This window comes from Mandrillus leucophaeus, unplaced genomic scaffold (genome assembly GCF_000951045.1).
Source record: "Mandrillus leucophaeus isolate KB7577 unplaced genomic scaffold, Mleu.le_1.0 Scaffold964, whole genome shotgun sequence".
NCBI classification, from domain to species: Eukaryota; Metazoa; Chordata; class Mammalia; order Primates; family Cercopithecidae; genus Mandrillus; species Mandrillus leucophaeus.
The window spans coordinates 192,502-212,414 of NW_012110519.1; the positions used below are offsets into that span (position 1 = coordinate 192,502).

At 35.6% G+C, this 19,913-nt stretch overlaps 1 protein-coding gene across 1 annotated transcript in view; it reads left to right on the top strand.

Annotated features, from left to right (window-relative positions):
• IL1RAPL1 (interleukin 1 receptor accessory protein-like 1) overlaps positions 1 to 19,913 on the top strand; it is a gene marked incomplete at its 5' end in the record, with an annotated part of 40,477 nt that overhangs the window by 10,798 nt on the left and 9,766 nt on the right. Inside the window, one exon of the mRNA XM_011970702.1 lies at positions 13,750 to 13,893. Within this exon, the coding sequence (XP_011826092.1) occupies positions 13,750 to 13,893 (144 nt within the window). The remainder of the gene's footprint in view (positions 1 to 13,749; positions 13,894 to 19,913) is intronic.

Consider the following 19,913-nt stretch of genomic DNA (forward strand, 5'->3'; position numbering starts at 1 on the left):
GAAGGAAGGAAGGAAGGAAGGAAGGAAGGAAGGAAGAAAGGAAGGAAGGAAGGACCACAGCAACACAGACTCGTTAAAACCATCTCTACGAGTTCAAACGTGTAATTCATTTTAACAGGCATCTGTCTAGCATCTAACAGAGGCTATAAAACACAAGTATTTTTACAGATGAAGCAACTAAACTAGTGTGCGAATAGTCAAAAGTACACAATGTATTTGAATACTACCAATTTCTATGTGACCACGGAGCTTCCAGTGGCAGCAGTCTACTCAAGTGAGGGTAGAAGGAATCCACTGGAACTCGTGTCTATGTATTGGAAAATGATAAACAGGCAGTTTAGAAATAATAATTAAGTTTAAAACATTTGCAGGAAGCCCACGGAAATTATCTAGCACACAGCAAAATTCCACTTGTGTGATCAGAGATTCCTAACAAGATAGTATATTCCTAGCCACCAGCTACCATCAACCACTCACTCCGCCTTCTCAGAACCACCTTCGTATTTTCATTATTTCTGGGTCTAAGCAACCTGTTGATTGACAATGCTTCATATCCCACTCCAAATCTCACTTCACTGCAGGCTGCTTAAAAGAGATAATTCATATAATGCTGTTGTATGAAAAAGTGACAAATCATTCTAATTCAACAAAGATGTATTGAGTGCCAGCAATGGGCAAAGCACTGGGTTAGGCATCCTTACTAGTTGACTCACTGCTACCAGAAGGATGTCTACCACCATACTGGAGCATTTAAACAGCATTTTTGGGAAGAGGGAGATAGCTGTGCATTTTTATGGCTGCGAATTCCTGCATTTTATAGAGAAATGGCACAACTGGGTCATAAAATGCAAGGTGTAACTTTTAATAAGCAGTTCCTGTATGTTGAACTTTGACAACCAGGTCAGTAAAGTAAGAAATTAGACATGACGCATGAAAAAATGCTAACTAGTATCTCAGGTCATATAGTAGGAAAAAAAATGTGTTGATTTCCAATAAATTACCATGGTAACTTTTTTAGATTTTAGTGTTGAGAATTACATTTGCCATCTGTGGGAAATATAATATCTTTTTGTATCAAATTTTAGGGCACGTGTTCTATTTTTAGCATGTGTTCTATGAAAAATAATAAATTGCGAGGTCAATCTGGGTAAATTAAAAGTGCATATTTAAATTCTATAAAAATGGAATTTATTTTTAATTCGAAAAGAAAATCCAGTAGTACATTTAGGAAAGCACACAAAGGTCATTTTTAAAACCACCCCCAAATTGTTACCATTAAGTGAAATTTGATATGAATGAGAATTGACTAAAAAGTGAGAAATTCTCAACTGTGATGAAAAAATGGACAGTTACTTGAGAGTATTTTGCTTTTGACTCTTTAGCTTTGTGTGACCTAGAACCAATCTCTTTGTGTCATTGTTCTTCAGTTTTATCATTTGTAAACTACTTGCCCCTAGCCCCACTGTGGGAATCTTGAAAAAGCATATATGATACTGGGTGACTAATAATATATATTAGACCATTTGTCATATTTTACAGATTCTCAGAGTTTTTAGACATTGTGCCTCCTTTTGCCAGTTTTGAAAGTGAGATATGGTGGTTGCTCTTCCTAGGTATTTTCTTATGCCTTAAGTGTTTGAAAAGTTGACTCAGATCTTTAGATGTCAAGTTTCTGTAACTGCAAAGTAGAAATTACAATTCCTTATGACATGCAACTGCAGTTCAAAGTACCGACTTACAATGGTTGCCAAATTCATGCAAACTAAAGTGGAAGAGGCCATTTTCAAAGCCTGAAAGTATTAAATATAAATTACCTGACTTACATCAGTTTACAATTATAATTCTACTCTGTAAGTAATGTAAAATGAATTTGACTTAAAAATTTATTTATACCACCCCACAATTTCAAGATAATGACTCACAACTGCTTGGGTACATTTCTAATTCTCCCCAAACAAATATGTCCATAACATTTAAATGCCTTAATGTTGAAAGCAACTTAAAGAAATATATTAAAGATACAGCAATAAAATTCTATGTACTTAGACTTCTTCAGTAGACTGCTGCCACTGGCAATTCAGTAGTCACATAAAACTTGGCAGTATTAAAATACATTTTCTTCGGTGACTGTACACGTACTAGTTTAGTTTCTTCATCTGAAAAACAATGCAATTAGTCAAAATGAAATTTGAAAGTTTTACCTCCTCTAAAATCAGATGATTGACTCTACGTTTTATGTGAATATTCATAAACTGTTGCCAAAACTAATTATTATTTATGAAGAGAAAGCTCCACAGTGGTGTTTAAAAAATTCCTGTTAGACTTGTCTTGCTGAACCAGGCATCTTTCAATGATAGCTGCATAAACAGATAGGCAAATAAATAAATAATTAGGCTAAAGTGGTTACCAAGAGAACTCTTAGCAGAACATAGCTTGCAAACCACATTGAACAAATTCCATTCCAAACTGTCCAGAATAAAAGGCAAAATATAAGCTATTTTGTAGTATTAGTATTTAAAGCCATAGATCAATTGCCTACGTTAAGGTTACGTGAAAACCTAATACATTAGAAAGAGATGCATTAAATAATTTAGTGAAGTATTAACAGTGGTTATCTCAAGGTGGTATGATTCCATGTGATCTTTAATTTCTTATCATTCTTATGCATTTTTCAAATTGTTTACTAGAAGCATGTTTTATAGAGTCAGAAGAAAAGTGAGAAAAAATAAATCAATTTTGGTATAGCTACTGAATATTTTTGAAAATGCTTGTAGAAAACCTATCATTACTCTCTGCTATAAAATCAAGTTATTTACACATTGTTCAAGTATATTGAAATCTATTTGCTTGAGTATGTACTCTTGCTCACACTTTGTCTGTTTTACAAAACAACATTTTAGGGGCACCTTACTTCTACATTATTTTTTCAAGCCACTGATAATTTTCATGTATGCTGAAAACCAATACATATGGTGAGATGATAAGATAATGCCCTATTCTTTGTTTGTGAAGCAGAGCTATGTTATTGCTATTTTGGTAAAAGATAAGTCATTAGTGACGACAAGCCCTTTATATATACCAGCACAGAGACCACTAAAGTATGTGAGCTGCAGACTTCTCAAGTCTGTCATGGTTTAAGGAAGCATTTACTGCTCCCTTTGGATGAGGCAAGTAATGGTCAGGTCTCCTATTGGTAACTCCCAAAACATGCTCATTTTTTCATAGATTGTTAATGAGTGGGGGGGATTTTTTTAAAAGGTTAATAGAGTCTTGAAAGCATCTCTTTACAACATGAGAAAGAAAGGCAAATTTACCACTATTTTCTTCAGCATGTTTATGAATTCAGAAGTGTTCATAAACATGCAACATAGAGAAGAAACATATTTTTCTGTTTTTCCCACTGGGGGAAATAAACCAGCATATGGTTTTTGCTTTAATACTTTGTAACTCTGGAATCACCAAGATTTTGAATGAGACTTGTCTCAAGAGATAAACTATTACCAACAAATTTTGCCACACACATTTTCTTCTAATGCTTTCAATAAGTCAGAAATACATTAAACCCCTAAATAAAGAATATTATAATAATAACATAAAATTCTGAAGTTTGTTAATGTATCCCATTTGTATATTACAATACAATCAGTTTATAAGTGTGTACAATACTTTTAAATGTATTTTCATCAATTAAATATCTATAAATCATCATACTATATTTGTTTAGAAGACTTCGATATTTCTGTAGAAACCGTGGCTTCTTCTGTTGGTTATCTAGGCAGTCCAGATGTTCTGGGTTCGTTGGCCAATCCAAAGCATTCCCAATGGAAGACCAAATTGTTCTAACTATGACAATATACCCTCTTGAGGAAAATTGCTTTCAGGATAAACATTGCATCCTTTAACAAGGAGTAAAATGGCAATGCCACCTTCACTCTGACAATTTTCTCTCCAGAGATGTTTTGTAACATTCCATCTGTGCCTGTCTATTTGTATGATATGTTAAGAAGGAAATTCCTAGTAGAGGGAAAGCAATACTTTTCTAAGGTATTTTCTTTTAGGCATCAGTGAAGTTTGACACCTTGATATACAATAGCCCTGTCTTCCAAGCTGGTCACCTGAGGCCCTTTTTGTTCTTTATTATAACACTATCTCCCTTCTTTGTCTGTCTTCTCCCCATCATACTTAATCTTCTGAGATCTGAGATAAAGGAAGCCCCATCTGAATACTTTGTACCTGTATGTGTGTGCAAGCACACATAACGGTCTGTGTACATCTCACATTATAGTCTTGAGATAGAAATATTTCAAACACCGCCTTTATAATCTAAAGGGGAAAGGTTTTCTGCAATAAAGCTCTGTCTGTGTTAGTAACTTCACAGTATACATTTTGAAAATGGAGGGCAATTTTTCCCAAGGGAGAATCATTGTCCTATTGTACTGACCTATTTTTGCGAAACCTGGTTTAATGGGTTCCATGAATCCTTAAACAAATATTTATTGAAAAGGTACATGCTATTTGCTTTGAAAATAAAAAAAAAAAGATAAACAACATATTCTAGCTGAGAAATCAAAGCATGAGTTTGCCTACCTTCACCTATCACATCATACATTCATTTTCCCAGTGCTCCAGACCAAACTACTTGCCAAAATCCTTTGCAGCTACCTCTGCATTGTGTCACTCTGTGTCTGACCCCTGTCTCTAAAATACTCCTACAGAAACACACACACATACAAATACCCCAAGTGCATTTTTCATCTGGCTTGTAATTGTGATACTTATAATGTAGCATTTCTTACACTTATATAAAAGAGGTCTAGCACAGTGACACTTAAGTTCTCAATAAATAGCTCTTATTATTTATTATTTGCTTACATGCCTGACTCTGAAACTAGACATGAGCACCTTTAATGCAAAAACATATTTCATCCATCATTTTATCACTAGAAATCAAAAGCACTATACCTGGTACAGAGAAGGCACTTATAAAGCAAATAGAAAATGTATGTATTAGTGAGTGAGAAAAGTTGAATAGCAGTATCAAAGATGTGAAGCAGTACATGATTGATTTCCAAATGCCAAGTGAATACAAACTTTCTTAGTTCTGTAAGTCTATACAAGACTGTATTGCCATTAGATTTGTGAATGAAAAAAAGAACAGAAAACCAAACACCACATATTCTCACTCATAAGTGGGAACAGAACAATGAGAACGCATGGACACAGGAAGGGGAACATCACTCACCGGGGCCTGTTGGGGGGTGGGGGGCTAGGGGAGGGATAGCATTAGGAGAAATACCTGATGTAGATGGCCAGTTGATGGATGCAGCAAACCACCATGGCACGTGTATACCTATGCAACAAACCTGCACGTTCTGCACATGTACCCCAGAACTGAAAGTATAATAAAAAAAAAGAAAATGGAAAAATAATTTTTAAATCTACACTATGAAGTTGATCATTTTTCTATATACTAAAAGTTTATTCCCAACTTAATGGACTGAATATTAATGCTATAATTATACCTTATCAGTTGCTTGAACCTTATGATACATTGACTAGAAAAATGGCTCACAGATATGTTCTTGGAATTTTAGAATAGAAACACATAAAACCTAGCTTTTTATTCAAAATTGGATTTGTTCTTAATCATCTAATCAGTCATTCATTTTCATTGAATATCTTTAATGTGTCAGATAGTTTGCAAGGTATTTGGGATAAGTAGTGAAAGATATAGACAAAATAGACCACAAAAAAAAAAAAAAAAAGAGAAAACAGCAAAAAACTTGTTCTGATGCAGTTTAAATCCCAGTGGAAGACAAATAATACATAAGAATACATTTATCAATAAGCAAATGAAATATTATGTTATATAGTGATGAATAATATAAAAAATAAAGACAAGTGGATGCAAAATTCAGGCACAGGTTTGTGACTTGGAATGCGTGGTCAGTGTATCCAATTGAGAAGGTGCATACAGCACCTTCTACAGAGCAAAGACTTGAAGAAGCAAAGAGAGGCACGTAGAAATCTAGGGGAGATACTCTCCAGTCAGAGGGAAGCCAGAGCAAAGGTCCTAAGATGAAGTCATTGCTTACAATGTAAAACAATAAACAAAACTAACTCTGATATAATTCAATATGGTAAGTGAAAAAAAAGGACAGGAAATACATGTTCTAAAGAGGAAAAAAATCACTTTTAGTTGGAAAAGTTATATTGGAAGTGCAGATCCCAACCTTTCCTTGCAGGATTGGTTGGGTTTTGGTAAATGAAGAACTTCAGATTAGGAACAAAAAACTCACATCAAATTTAATTTACATTGGAAGGAGGATTACAGCTAAAGGTTAGTTAGCTGCTTCAATTAAAGGAATGAAGAAACTGAAATGCCCACATAAGGGGTTTAGACTTTGTTCCATGGGCAATATAAATCAGCTAACAGATCCTGCAGAAAATTCCAGGGTGAAGACATGTTCTGGGAAGATGAAATTGAAGGCTTTGTGCAGATCAGTGTACAATAGCTGTAAATAACAGGATTTTAATACCAGGGTAATCAACCTGAAATACACTCTAATTACAATAACACTTGCAATTATTATCTTACAATTCGACCTTTTATTTTTTAACTTTTTATTTTGGATAAATAAAACTGCAGATATTGTAGAAAATTACAAGAACAGTATAATACATTTTAATATATCTTCTCCACCTAGATTCACCAATTAATAACATTTGCCACATTTACCTTATCTCTCTTCCTACATATAGGTAGGTAAAAAGAGCTGCACTACATACACACACACACAACGTATCATTGCTAAACCACATGAGAGCACATTGCAGACACTGAAACTAAATTATTCAATGTGAATCTCCTAAAAACAAGAATTTTTTATGTAACGAGAATACACTTATCAAATTCAGGAAAATTCAAAATTATAAAATGTCATTGCCTATGATATAGTCTATATTCAAATTTCAAAAATTGTCCCAGTACATACCCTTTACACCATATTTACCATCCAGGATTATGTACTGCATTTAACTGCCAATTCTCTTTAGTCTCCTTTAATCTGGTATGGTTCCTCAGCTTTTCTTTGTCTTTCATAACATTGACATTTTGAAGAGTAGAAGCTACATGGTTTTATTTTTTATAGTTGTCCCTCAGTTTGAGTTGGCCTGACATTTCCTTATTTTTTTTCAGATGTTTATGTGTTTCTGGCTGTAACACTACTTAAATGATATTGCGCCCTCTTATTGCAGTACACTGGGAATTGGGGGTGGGGGATGATGTTAATTTGTCCCATTATTGTTGATGTTAAATTTGGTCACTTCCTTAAAATGATGTCCATTTTTCCCCGGTGAGGAGGTACTATGAGACAGTGTGAATATCCTGCCTCACCAGTCTTTCAAGCAATAATTTTAATGTCTGTTGCTAATTTTTGCCTGAATCAATTGTTATTATGGTGGGTGAAAAATGGTCATTTCTAACTAGAACATTCCTTTCCTATTTACTGGTTGACATTCTGCTCTTAGGGAGAGCTTTCCCTTCTTGTTGGTTTATTTGTAACTAATATGAGCACATGGATTCATGCTTTATTCAGTTACTGCCATTATTCATTTTAACTCATCTTTTAAAACATACCACCGATGAATATTTCTTAATTCACAGAGAGAAAAACCAACTTAACACCCTTCTTGCCTAGTTGAAAGAGAAAAAAAGCACATTCCAAGGGTAGGCTCTAGCATGCTGTGAAGAGAATGTTACACTTTTTCTTCTAGCCTTTCATTTTATTTTTCACTTTGAATACTTTATTAACACATAACAATGAAGCTCCAAGGACCTGTGGGACCTTAGTCTTACTGGGCTGTAATGATGGGTCCAAGCCAACAACCATATTTGCATTTTGATTGGCAGTAACTACAAGTTAATTTGGTGCTTCGTCTAAAAACCTCTTTCCAAATGGCAAAAAATGCTACTTTGGAGGTAATCTTTTGCCCAAATGTTTGGTCATACAGATTAAGCTGCTCCATTCAGGAACCATTTTTATTTTTATTATTATAATTTTGGGGGTTTATACCCTGACTTCCTAAAAAGGACTTTTGCAAGATCAAAACTGTTATTCTTACATACTAGTTTATACTTTCCCAAAACATTTTCTTCCTTTATGTGAATAGCAGCTTGATCTGTTAATGTGTTGCCCCCGCCCCCCACAAAAATATAACTGCTTTTAAATTGCACTGATGTATTGTAGAATTGAGTTGAGTATCTTTGTAGGCTGAGCATAATTATCCTCCTGCCAGGAACAAATAAGTTATACTGCTCCAGAGAAATAAATATGCATATGAATTTATGTGGATGGATAGATTCTTATAAACTTTAGCTCTTTATAACACAATGAGAGAAAAAGGAATGTACTTGGTGAGGCAAATGAATAAACTGGAATCATTATAGTGTCTGTCATGCATTTTCCCCACAAACTTGCATTTTACTGCATATAAATGAGGGAAAAACACTTCAAAAGACTTTTTATAATGAATGAACCAACTTTAGGCTAAACTACACAAAAGTAAGCCATCTAAAATCTTCAGTTATACTTCTGGCAAAATTATATATATATAGGCACACACAGACAGAGAGAGAGAGAGAGAGAGAGATATCAAATAGAGATACTGACTAAAAACTGCAAGTCAAGAGTTCAAAAATACATATGAACTTTTACTTACTTTGTTAAAATCTTTACCTTTTCGAAGATTTCCAGCAGAAAATGTTTGCAAACAATAACACCAGGTACAGGCCAAGAAAAGAACATAGTTTCCCATAGTATACTAGGTAATTGCAGCAAGATCAGTGGAAACCAAATGCATTTATTATTTGCAATGTAATTCAATATACTAAGAGATGGCACACACTTTATTTTAATTAGCTGTTTCTTTTAAGGGGTTGCTTGCTCCCACTGTCTTGATAAGAAAAAATTGTAGTCATTGCTCAAAATGCTTGTAGCAAATCTAGTTTTAAATTGAAACAATTTATTCCAAAGCAGTCTACTACTGCAGCAATAATCAATGTGTTTTCCCTTAGCCTGTACTGGAGCTTTCCAAGGACTATTGTTAATTGCCTGTAACTAAATGATTGCTGGGGCCCTTAAATGCAACTCTTTGGCACTTGTTCATTTGTTGTTTTTAACCAAATGCCAGTTTTCCTTAGGTTTTGCCTAGCAATTTTGCTTTTACAATTTTCAATATTCAGTCTCAGTCCCTTAAAGGGGGCAGAGTCTATCATTTTAACAAAATAACACAAAGGCTAAACAGATTTTAAAAGGTCTGCACTTTCTCCTTCGGTCCTCAGATGTTGAATTGTGCTGAAATGGAATCTTTTTATTTTTTAAATGCTGCCACTCCAGGCAACTTGAACTAGAGCTGAAAGGCAGATCCCATTTCAAAGGGAAAATGACATTTGCTGGGCCAACACCATTTACATTGTAAAGATAAAATACAGCAGTGGGCCCAAATGATTTCTCTTAACTGTGACAGAATTTAATCCTTAGTAATTTTGTATAACCCAAAGGATAAGCAATAATATGGTAGCACATGTATTAATGAATCTGTCTGGCTTGGAGCAAAAGAATACAAAGGCTAAATCTAAGGCACCATTTTCTTTGAGAGAGTTTACATATGCTATATAAACCAGTGTGACTTACTTAAATGGAAAAAAATTTAACTTGCATACATGTATAATGTGTAGGCATGTGTATTACACTCCTGCATAGAAATAATGTACTAACTGAGGAGCAGGCACTGTACACCATGGGGAAATACACATTTCCATCTTGTTCCTGACCTCTTTATAAGGACATTATGAGAACACTATGCTTCTGCAATGTAATACTACAGAAGTCCCTGGGGGAAAGTCTGCGACGCTCTCAGGATCTCAGGATAAATTAGCTCCTTGTAAATTCTGTTTCTTTAGACTCGTTTTTGGTATTTCTATTATTAGTAAACGACTATCTATGGCCCAGAAGAATTATTCTTGCTTATTGCTCATTCTCTAAGCATATATAACTTTTCATATGTTTGTACTCTAAAGCAGTTTTTCATGTGACACAAGACTGTTTCTGTAATTGCTAAGCTACATCAACCCTGCTCTCTTTTTCTTATTATATTTTAAACAACACTATTGATTGGCTATGTAGAGTATTCTAAGAAATGTATATCATTTTTCAAATGGCTCGTGACATCTAGCAATGGGAGTAACTCCTATTTGGGTAATTGCTTTGCTAAAAATAAGAAGGACTTATTTTCATACAATTTTTCTCTAATTTGCATGTATTCAATTGCTCAAAATTTAAAAAGTATATAGAGACCAGTATTATAAATACCATCTGGAGAAAATGAGAGTTCTGTTGATTAGATTGATCAGATTATGTTTCAGGCAAAGGTTTTTTGTTATTTCCAAAGCTCCTTGAGTATATATGGGCACTTAAGACATGCCACATGCCCAGCCCCTGTGCAGTGCCTCCAGATGCAAAGAATGTGCTTGGGGACACCACAAAAGAATCATTCTCTGCCTGGGCGCTTATCTAGAGCAGAGCAGCTTTCCCGACTCCCAGCTTTCTTCCCACACTTCTCCCCACATAGGCCTTTGGTTAGAACTTAAGTTTTTCTTAAAAGAAATCAAAATGTTAAAGAATTGAAATATGATTAACATAATATAAAACATGGAGCTCTAAGTGTTTGGCTAAATGAGTTCCGACAAATATAAACACTTCTGTATCCACACCAAAACCTATTTCCTTTACCCCAGACAGTTTCCTCTTGCTCCATTCCAATAAGTTTCCCTTCACTCATCACCAATGAATCCATTTCCTGATTTATGTCACTATGGATTATGTTGGTCTGTTCTTCAGCATAATTTAAATAGAATCATACAGTAGGTATTATTATGTGTCTGACTTCCTTTTTCTAACATAATTTTGTAAGAGTCATGCATGTTTTATGTATCAGTAGTTTATTACTTTTATCACTGAGTATATCCTATCATATGAACATACAATCATTTGTTCATCATTTCCCGTTAATGGACATTTAAGTTGTCTCCATTTGTGGCTGCTGTGAATAAATAAGACTATTCTGAGCATTCTCATCCAACTCTTCTTGCAGATATCCACTTATATTTCTCTTTGACAAATACCTAGGAGTGGAATTGCTATTGATATGGTAGATTTATATTTAATTTTATTAGAAATTACCCCAAAGTTTACAATGTGGTAATATCATTGGGTACTGTTACTAGCAATGTTTGGGAGTGGAAGCTAAGTGTTCTTGATTATTTTTCCATTTCTTTTTTTGTACAAGAAATTTTTGAGTGGTAAATTCATAGTGTTTAATATACTAAATTAGAAAATCTTAAAAGAAGCCATAGTCGAACTGCTTATTTCTCACATTATATCCAGTGTATTTTAAATCACGTCTTCCTGATTTATAAATCACCCTGTGGGCATAAGTTTGAATTTTACACAGGCTTCTCTGTATGGTGGAGTTTGTTATCTTGAGTGAACAAGACCCAATGTATCCCCACAGGATTAGCCGCTCACCCTTTCTGTTCATATAGTAGGGGGAAAACATTATACTGAAGAACTTTTTGTATTTTGTTCCTGGTATTTTTGTAGTGCTGTCTTGTGTGGTTCCTCACAATGGTAATCAGATAAGCTGCTGGAGGTATTTTGTAGTGTTTCACACTTCATATTAATTTACTTAGATTATAAAAGATTTGATCTCACTTTATTTTTTATTTCTTAAATGCATACGGTTCAATCATTTTAAATAATATTTTCTTTAATTTCCCATTTAATTTTAATAATTACAGAAAAATACACTTGATTAAACAGTAGTTAATGTGTTATTTATTAAACTGTAGAATGAGAAGTCAAGGGCTAGGTAATAGGAAATATGAATGAGGATTTTGTTTTGTTTTGTTTTTTGTTTTTTGAGACAGAGTCTCGCTCTGTTGCCCAGGCTGGAGTGCAGTGGTGCGATCTCAGCTCACTGCAACCTCCACCTCCTGAGTTCAAGTGATTCTCCTGTCTCAGCCTCCCAAATAGCTGGGATTACAGGCACCCGCCATCATGCCCAGCTAATTTTTGTATTTTTAGTAGAGACAGAGTTTCGCCATGTTGGCCAGGCTGGTCTCAAACTCCTGACTTCAGGTGATCTGCCTGCCTTGGCCTCCCAAAGTGCTGGGATTACACGTGTGCCCAGCCGGAGGATTTTTTTTTCTGTAATTATTACAGGAAAAGTGACATCACATGCAAACACACACATACACAATGTTCTTGTGAGAAAATGATGGCCATGCTTTTCAGATTGTTTGTCACTCAAACTACACCAGTCCCATCATGATTTCACCCCATTTGTGAGAACTCAGGACTGATCTTATAACCTGAGGGTACTTGTTACCGGCAAAACCATGGATTATTTTAAAATTCTCAGTCTAAGCTTACTTACATTGACTGTGTTATAAAATTAGATAACTTACTGGTGGATTCTGAATTACAGAATCAAGAACAACATTATTTTACAGCTTTGATTTCAGAAATGTTTGTATTTAATTGTAATTAAGGAAACTAGTACTTTTCAAGGTAGCTGTCAACTGCAGGGAACAATGGCTACCCATCAGTGACAACATTTGGGCTATGATGATCAGGACAACACTTAGTTAAAGTGAGTTTCAAAAATCTGTACATGATGGCTTACTATTTAAATACCGGTATCCTTATTTTTGTTACAATGTCCATAGTTCTAAAGAAGGAAAAAATAACAAAATATTTTATCTCCAAGTTTTCCTGATAAGTTTTGATCTAAGGTAGATATTCAATAGAAAAAGGAGGATTTGTATACAGTGAGTGTCAAGAAAATTCCTTTTTTGGATAGAACGTAATAACATGCCTGGTAAAAGGGGAAGCCAAAATTTTAACAAGTAAATGGTTGAATGAAAATAAAACACCATCAACATATTCATATACTGTCCCATCCACTAGGAGGCCTACTTCTTACACCCAAAAAGCATTCAGCCTCCAAGATTATGGTAGACCACCTTCGTATCACTCTATTCAGGAAGATACAACACAGGAGCCATTGCTCCTGGCAGGAGTCAGCAGACAGCATTCATTAGATAGTCTTCCCAACATTCTATGCAATAATCCACAGTGCTCTCCTGGAACTGTGTTGTTTGACCTGTCACCTTTCTTTGGCCCCCAACCCACAGGTGACAGCTCAAGTGAGAGGGATCAAGATTCTCATTGGGAAAGGCCAAAAGTCATGCTAGCTTAAAAGCTTCATATCCACAGGAATCAGTATTTATTTTATCAACCCCATAAGCATAGCTTCCAGAATCTCCACAAGGGATACATTTATATAAGAGAAGTATGGCACTCTGGTGAACCCATTATTATAGTTTACAATCAGATGTTAACAGTTCTCTTAGTCCAAATGCAAGCTACCAACCAAGGTTCATTTTTACCACAAGCAATGTTGCTTAGCAACATAGTTATCACATACCACCTTATCTAGTTACCAAGGAAACAGAGCTAGAAAGTTATCGAAAGGTCAAATTCTCATGCGAAAAGGAAAGGGGTTGTGTTAACCCATTACCCACATCTCATCTCGTGCAGGAAAATGTGAAATCAAATTGAATTTAATTTGTGATTTTGGATGTGAATACTATATAATTCCCCATTGTGATTTTTTTCTTTCTAGAGCTAATGTACACAGTGGAACTTGCTGGAGGGCTTGGTGCTATTCTCTTGCTGCTTGTATGTTTGGTGACCATCTACAAGTGTTACAAGATAGAAATCATGCTCTTCTACAGGAATCATTTTGGAGCTGAAGAGCTGGATGGAGGTAGGATGTTACCTCTTTTATTGTTCTTTCTGAACATTCTAGTTTCTTTCTTGTCTTTGTTTTATTAAGGGGAAAAAAGTCACCTGCATAATCAATGGCAGCAGCTCTTATATTCTTTCAATGCTCAGTTTGTAAATTTCTCTTTTGTAAGGAAATGTATGTGTGATGCTTTAGAGCCAATACTGTAGGTATTTTTCTCTGAAAGTTGTAAAGCAACACCTACCCATTTTAGAATTGTATTCCAAACAGCACTTACAAATTACAAACACTGATTGCAATGCCATCAGAGCGTTCATTTTCTCTCACCTTGTAATCAGGACTGAAAGGCCAGTTTTACTTTTTTTTTAGGTAAGGAGTGTCTCTTTTAATTGTGTTTTCTAGCCCAGTAGTTTGAAGTGAATCTCAATTTGTTCCTGTTTAGACAGATCCGTTATAATAAACTGTACTGAGTATATTAAATTCATCCAGCAGTCTTTTCAATCTTGTTTATTTAGCTATATTTAGATAGGTTAATTTGTATTCCGAGTGTGTACCAACAGAAAAATGCACAAGCACATTGATTTCATAATAATGCATCTCATATTTTTACTGTAAGTACACAAATAAATATTGTTTTGTGGAAATCATAATTAGTATTTGCTTCTGGTCACCAATGAATACGTGTGCAATCTAAGAGGAAAATGGAGTCCTTAAAATTCAGCTCCCTAAACTGCATATTAGACTTAGTTTATTTTCCTTTTTGGTCATTTTTTAAAAACATAAGATAAACCAGCAATGTGGGAAACATATGCAAACTGACAATACAGATGACAAAGGTTTCTTCATCTTTTTTTTTTTTTTTTTTTTTTTTTTTGAGATGGAGTTTCACTCTTGTTGCCCAAGCTGGAGTGCAATGGTGCGATCTGAGCTCACTGCAACCTCCAGCTCCCGGGTTCAGGCGATTCTCCTGCCTCAACCTCCTGAGTAGCTGGGATTACAAGCGCCCGCCATCACGCCCAGCTAATTTTTTGTAGTTTTAGTAGAGACAGGGTTTCACCAAGTTGGTCAAGCTGGTCTTGAACCCCTGACCTCAGGTGATCCACCCGTCTCGGCCTCCCAAAGTGCTGAGATTACAGGCATGAGCCACCGCACCCGGTCTCATCATATTTATATACGGTTTTTTTCAGTGATTTTCAGTTTTGCAGTAAATGGTACCAAGGAAAATGAGGCAATTGCCTATGTTGCCACATTTCCAGGGTCCTCTGGAATAATAAATCCACAAGCAAAACTGTAGTCTTGCAGGTTTGTAAAGAGAAGTGGTTTATTCAGAATGCCTAACACTCCTCTTGGTTTACCCTTCTCTCTTTCCCATTAGGGTGAAGGCTGAGCTGCAGCAAAACCAGTTTTTTTTCTTAACTTTTAAATTACCGGTTTGCCTATTTGTTTCTAACTTTCTTGCCTATTGATACAAATTATTATTATTATTTTTATTGCTGCTGCTGCTTTAAAGAAATATAAGGACTTTAAAGAAATATAAGGACTTTGCCATTGTCGAAACTACTGTTGAATGAGTACCAAGCATAGTGCTAGGCATTCTTAAAGTCATTCTTGCTAAGCCTCACAAACATCCTGAGGTCAATGTTGTAATCTCCATTGTACTGATGAGGCAACTGAGACTTTCAGAGGTTAAATAACTTACTCAAGAAGATAACACAAATACCGTAAGTGGCCAAGATGGGATTTGAAAATAAGTCTATTCCCAAAGCCTTTATCTTATCGGACACTCTCTATTATTTTTATTTTTTTTAATTTAGTATGTTCAGTATAATCTAAAGATCTGCTGTTGTTTGCACAATGAGCACAGTGCATGGTATTTGAAAAAGTACATTACCTAAACAATCTCCCCTTTTCTATTAACCCTATTTTGAATATGTTTATTTTGTGTTCTGAATGATATGAATGATGTTACCAAACCATCAGTTTCTAGGGTAGTAATCTATCATTTTCTGAATGTAGAAAATTCTGGAATATAATGAAAACGAATTAATCATATGCAGTTGAACTTTCAATGATTCGAAGTTTCTTTTAGTGGGTCCTGCTAGTTGTAAACATTTAAGTGACTGACTTGGGCAGCCTTACCAGATTTCATTGCTATTCTGAAGCTGCTGGGTTCTCAGTTTTTTAAAAAATGTCTTAAGTAAGGAAACAAAACAGACAAACACTAACAAACAGTATTCTAACAGATGAGAAGGTTCTCTCGGAAAGCCAATTTAGTTAATAAATGCTTTAGCAATTCTTAGAACTCTGTCTCTGGGGCCATCTTAAGCACAATCGAGGGTCTAACTATTAGGGCTTTTCTTGAAATGCCACTGAAAATGCATTAGGCCCAAAGAAAACCAAGATAACAAAGTTAATTGTCATCTGGAAAATGTTAATGTACAAGTTATTCCCCTAAAAAGGGGGCGGCGGGGGGAAGCAAAGACTGTCAAGGCAGTGATTGTTCAAATGGTTTTATGGGAAGAAATTATTACTAGAACCGCAATCACATGTTCAGCCTCCCTATGTTAAAGCAGACCCGTTCCTGCTGAAATGGTGGTCAGGGGCCCACTCTTAACGCCTATCTCCCGCTGCATCATAGCTAACCTCTAGAACTTGCAGAAACACTTTTTATCAGAACCATACAGCAGTACTAATAATTATATAGCAAGTTTAAAATCTATATCTTAACAAAAGTTAAATATGCAAAAATGCAACTTTCTTTAATTCTCTAGTGCTCTAAAACCATTCAACTTGGCTCTCAAGTTCCCATTTCTACTGAGAAAAAACTCATAACCTTGCTTCTCCAAGATTACTCAGTCACTTCTGGTTTGGAATTCAGCTTCTTGTGGGTTAACACTCAGTTGAAAATTGGAATATTCCATTTCCCTTCTTGTCTTTTACTCTTGTTTAAACCTGTTTCTAGGGAACTCATATATAGCTTTCCGGTAGAGGAGAAAGTCACCTGGTGCATATGCCATCCCTTCCTCACTTGAGATACTACCACCTGGTCTTTGGACATGTTAAGCACTGACTCCTGAAGGCTTAGATCCTTGTCATGGCCTCCAGTCACAAGTTTCACACACTTGCCCAGATGTTTCTCCCTTGGGAATTTCAGACAGTCTTACCTGTGTTTCTAGTCCCATAAGCTCTGCTACACACATACCCACCTTCCCATTAAAAAACAAAAAAAAAAGTAATCATCTTCTTTATCCTTTGCATCTTTAATATACGGTTTTCACATTGAGTGCAAGATTTCTCTCTGAAGTTTACAGTTTCCCAAGATTTTCCCTGGGAAACTTGACGCAAATCCTCACCCTTCTCAGATTCTGCTCAAACCATAGGAAGTTCTGTTATCCTCTTCTCCTCTCTGGGGCCCTGAGAACCCCTTCTCAGAAACCCATGCAGGCTTTAAACCTTAGGCACAGCCCCTTAGAGCCTCCTATACATGCTTTTATGGTCAAAGAATTATCCACTCTTCCAATACTGAAAAACTTCTCTGACATCATCAAATCCCCATGCTTCCTAGCTCTGCAAGCTTTTTCCTCCTCCAAATAAGACATGGCTATTCAACAAAACCCAAGGCTTTGTAAATTCTTGTCTTGGCTTTTAAAAAGTGTAATTTAGAGTCAAACCTGAGCAATGCCTCCTTTATTCATGGCTATCATATTTACCTTCCCTGAGGGGGTAATTCATAAAATACTTTTGGAAGTAAGGTAAGGCAAAAAGTGTGGAAAATAACCAGGGGAAAATGTTTTGTAATATCCTACTATAGCAATATGATAATAATAGATTCAATGGCCACTTATTGAATAACAAGTGATGTGTTGACTACTTTATCAGTAATCAGAGAATCACACAATTAGAAAGACAGAATTTAAGCTCCGGTCTAAATGACTCTAAATTCCAAGATTTACAGCCATTTTATCAGACTTGCAGATGGAGCTTCTGGCCTCAGGGACACATTCACTCCATTCCTTTGGAGTCATTACAAAAGGCATTATCTGGGTATATCAGTTCTTTATCAGAAGAATTATGATAAAGAAGGATTCTAATATTTTCTCAAGATAGAACATATTGATGCTTTTCTCTCTCACTTCGTTTGCATCACTCCTTGTTCCCCTCTACATAACCTTACATTTTACTGTCTCCCCTGGTCAGTCCTTAGCATTTCTAATTCCACAACACTCCCCGCCTATACTCATTCTTTGTCATCCTCCATTGTACACCTCGGTTCCTTGTATCACCCTCTACCTCATTGGCTCACACTTTCTCCTCATGTGCCATTTCTAATTACTCATCAATATCAGTCAATTGCATCTCTCAAAAACAGATCTTTTCCTTACCATTAATTGCAACCTCTTTGTCCAAGCCTCCTACACCACCCTCTTGCTTTCATTCTCTACTTCTCTATCTTATCCTTCACATTCCAACAGAATTATCTAAGTACAAATTTACTGTTCTATTTTTTAAAATACCTCCATTTTGCCTGCCAGAACAAGTCTAGACTTAGCTCAGAAAGCAACTGCCATCAAACGGTGAGCCACCTTACTTTTGTGGCATTGCCACCCCCATGGGATCTCAACATGCAGAGTTCTAGTTAGAATAAGATGTTAGTCTTTGGAATAACACAACTGTTGAGAATGAACCTAAGACAATGTAATCATGCATAATTCTCTGAGTTTTTTGGGGAAAATGAAGTAACCACAATGGTTAAGGGGAGGAGAAGATTAGCTATCCCCCTACCACTTTGATTCCACAATAAAAGGAAAGAAAGTTTGGACAAATTCTGCCACAAAAATATTTATTAGCAGACAGCCTTATCACTCAACTTATAAATCAGAAGTTCCAATTCTGTTGTATATGTGTATGTTTGTGTGCATATGTGAATCTGCATGTGTGCATACTTTTCAGAAACCTTGCAAGAAATTTTCTCCCAAGGCAAATATAGCAATACGTCAGTGGTAGGATTGAACTTACCTTCTGTTGACATCCAAAAATAGTTTTCATCAAGACCATTTTGGAATTAAGCCTAGAAGACCTTCTCCAAGGGGGCAGACCACTGGCCCTGCTAGATTTTTGTGGGGGTAGGGATGTGTTTCTAAATTGTGTTAAGTAATTCATATGTCTTGATTAACACTGATTTTACCATGGAGATACCATTTCCAAGACCCATTGTACATAATAGAAAGCCACTGTCTTTACCAATGAAACCTGATTTCTGTTATCCATTGTGTTAATTGATGAAGCATCAACTTTTGATCAGAAATATAGTTTAAGTGCTTATAGTGACTGCCTCTGGAGTGTTGCCTTATTTTAGTTAAATGCTTGCTGACCATCCTAATAAAGGCAAGCTACTGTCTTTAGAGTAGAACTTATACTAACAAAGTACCACCACCATTTGTGCTGGAAAGATTTTTAAAAACAATACAGGCATCACAACAGTGTCAGACTCCTTTGCTCCTCCATGTCTCTGAATGGAGTGTCCCTTCAAGTTTTGTTTAAAGTTTATAATCCTACTTTATATATTTTTTTCAGAGTGCAAAATGGTTTTTGTTGTTGTATTCGTTTTTTTTTTTTTCATTCTCTGACAATGAAGTATGTGGGGCATGCTTACTCATAATGACGGCAGGGCAAGCTTATAAGAACACTGTGATCACTAACACGAATCCTATTTTAAAGATGAAGAAAGAGATTTCCTAGTCCTACGTTGGGAGTTATTACAGGCATTGAACAAAATTAGTTAGAGCAATTTTTTATAATCTCCACCTCCATCTCAGAAAATGTGAACATCTGTTCCATTTCAGGCATATTAAGCACATTGGCATCTATGAAATCTTAGGCCATAGAATTTCTTTTTCTTTCTCTTTCAATTACAAGGTCACTCACTATTCATAGATTCAGGATTTATTGTTCTCATGTCCATCAGTGAAACATATTACCTCTGTAAATCATTTAAAAACCTTATAGGGATTTTTTGGTGTGTTTTGTGTGTGGGGGGGGGG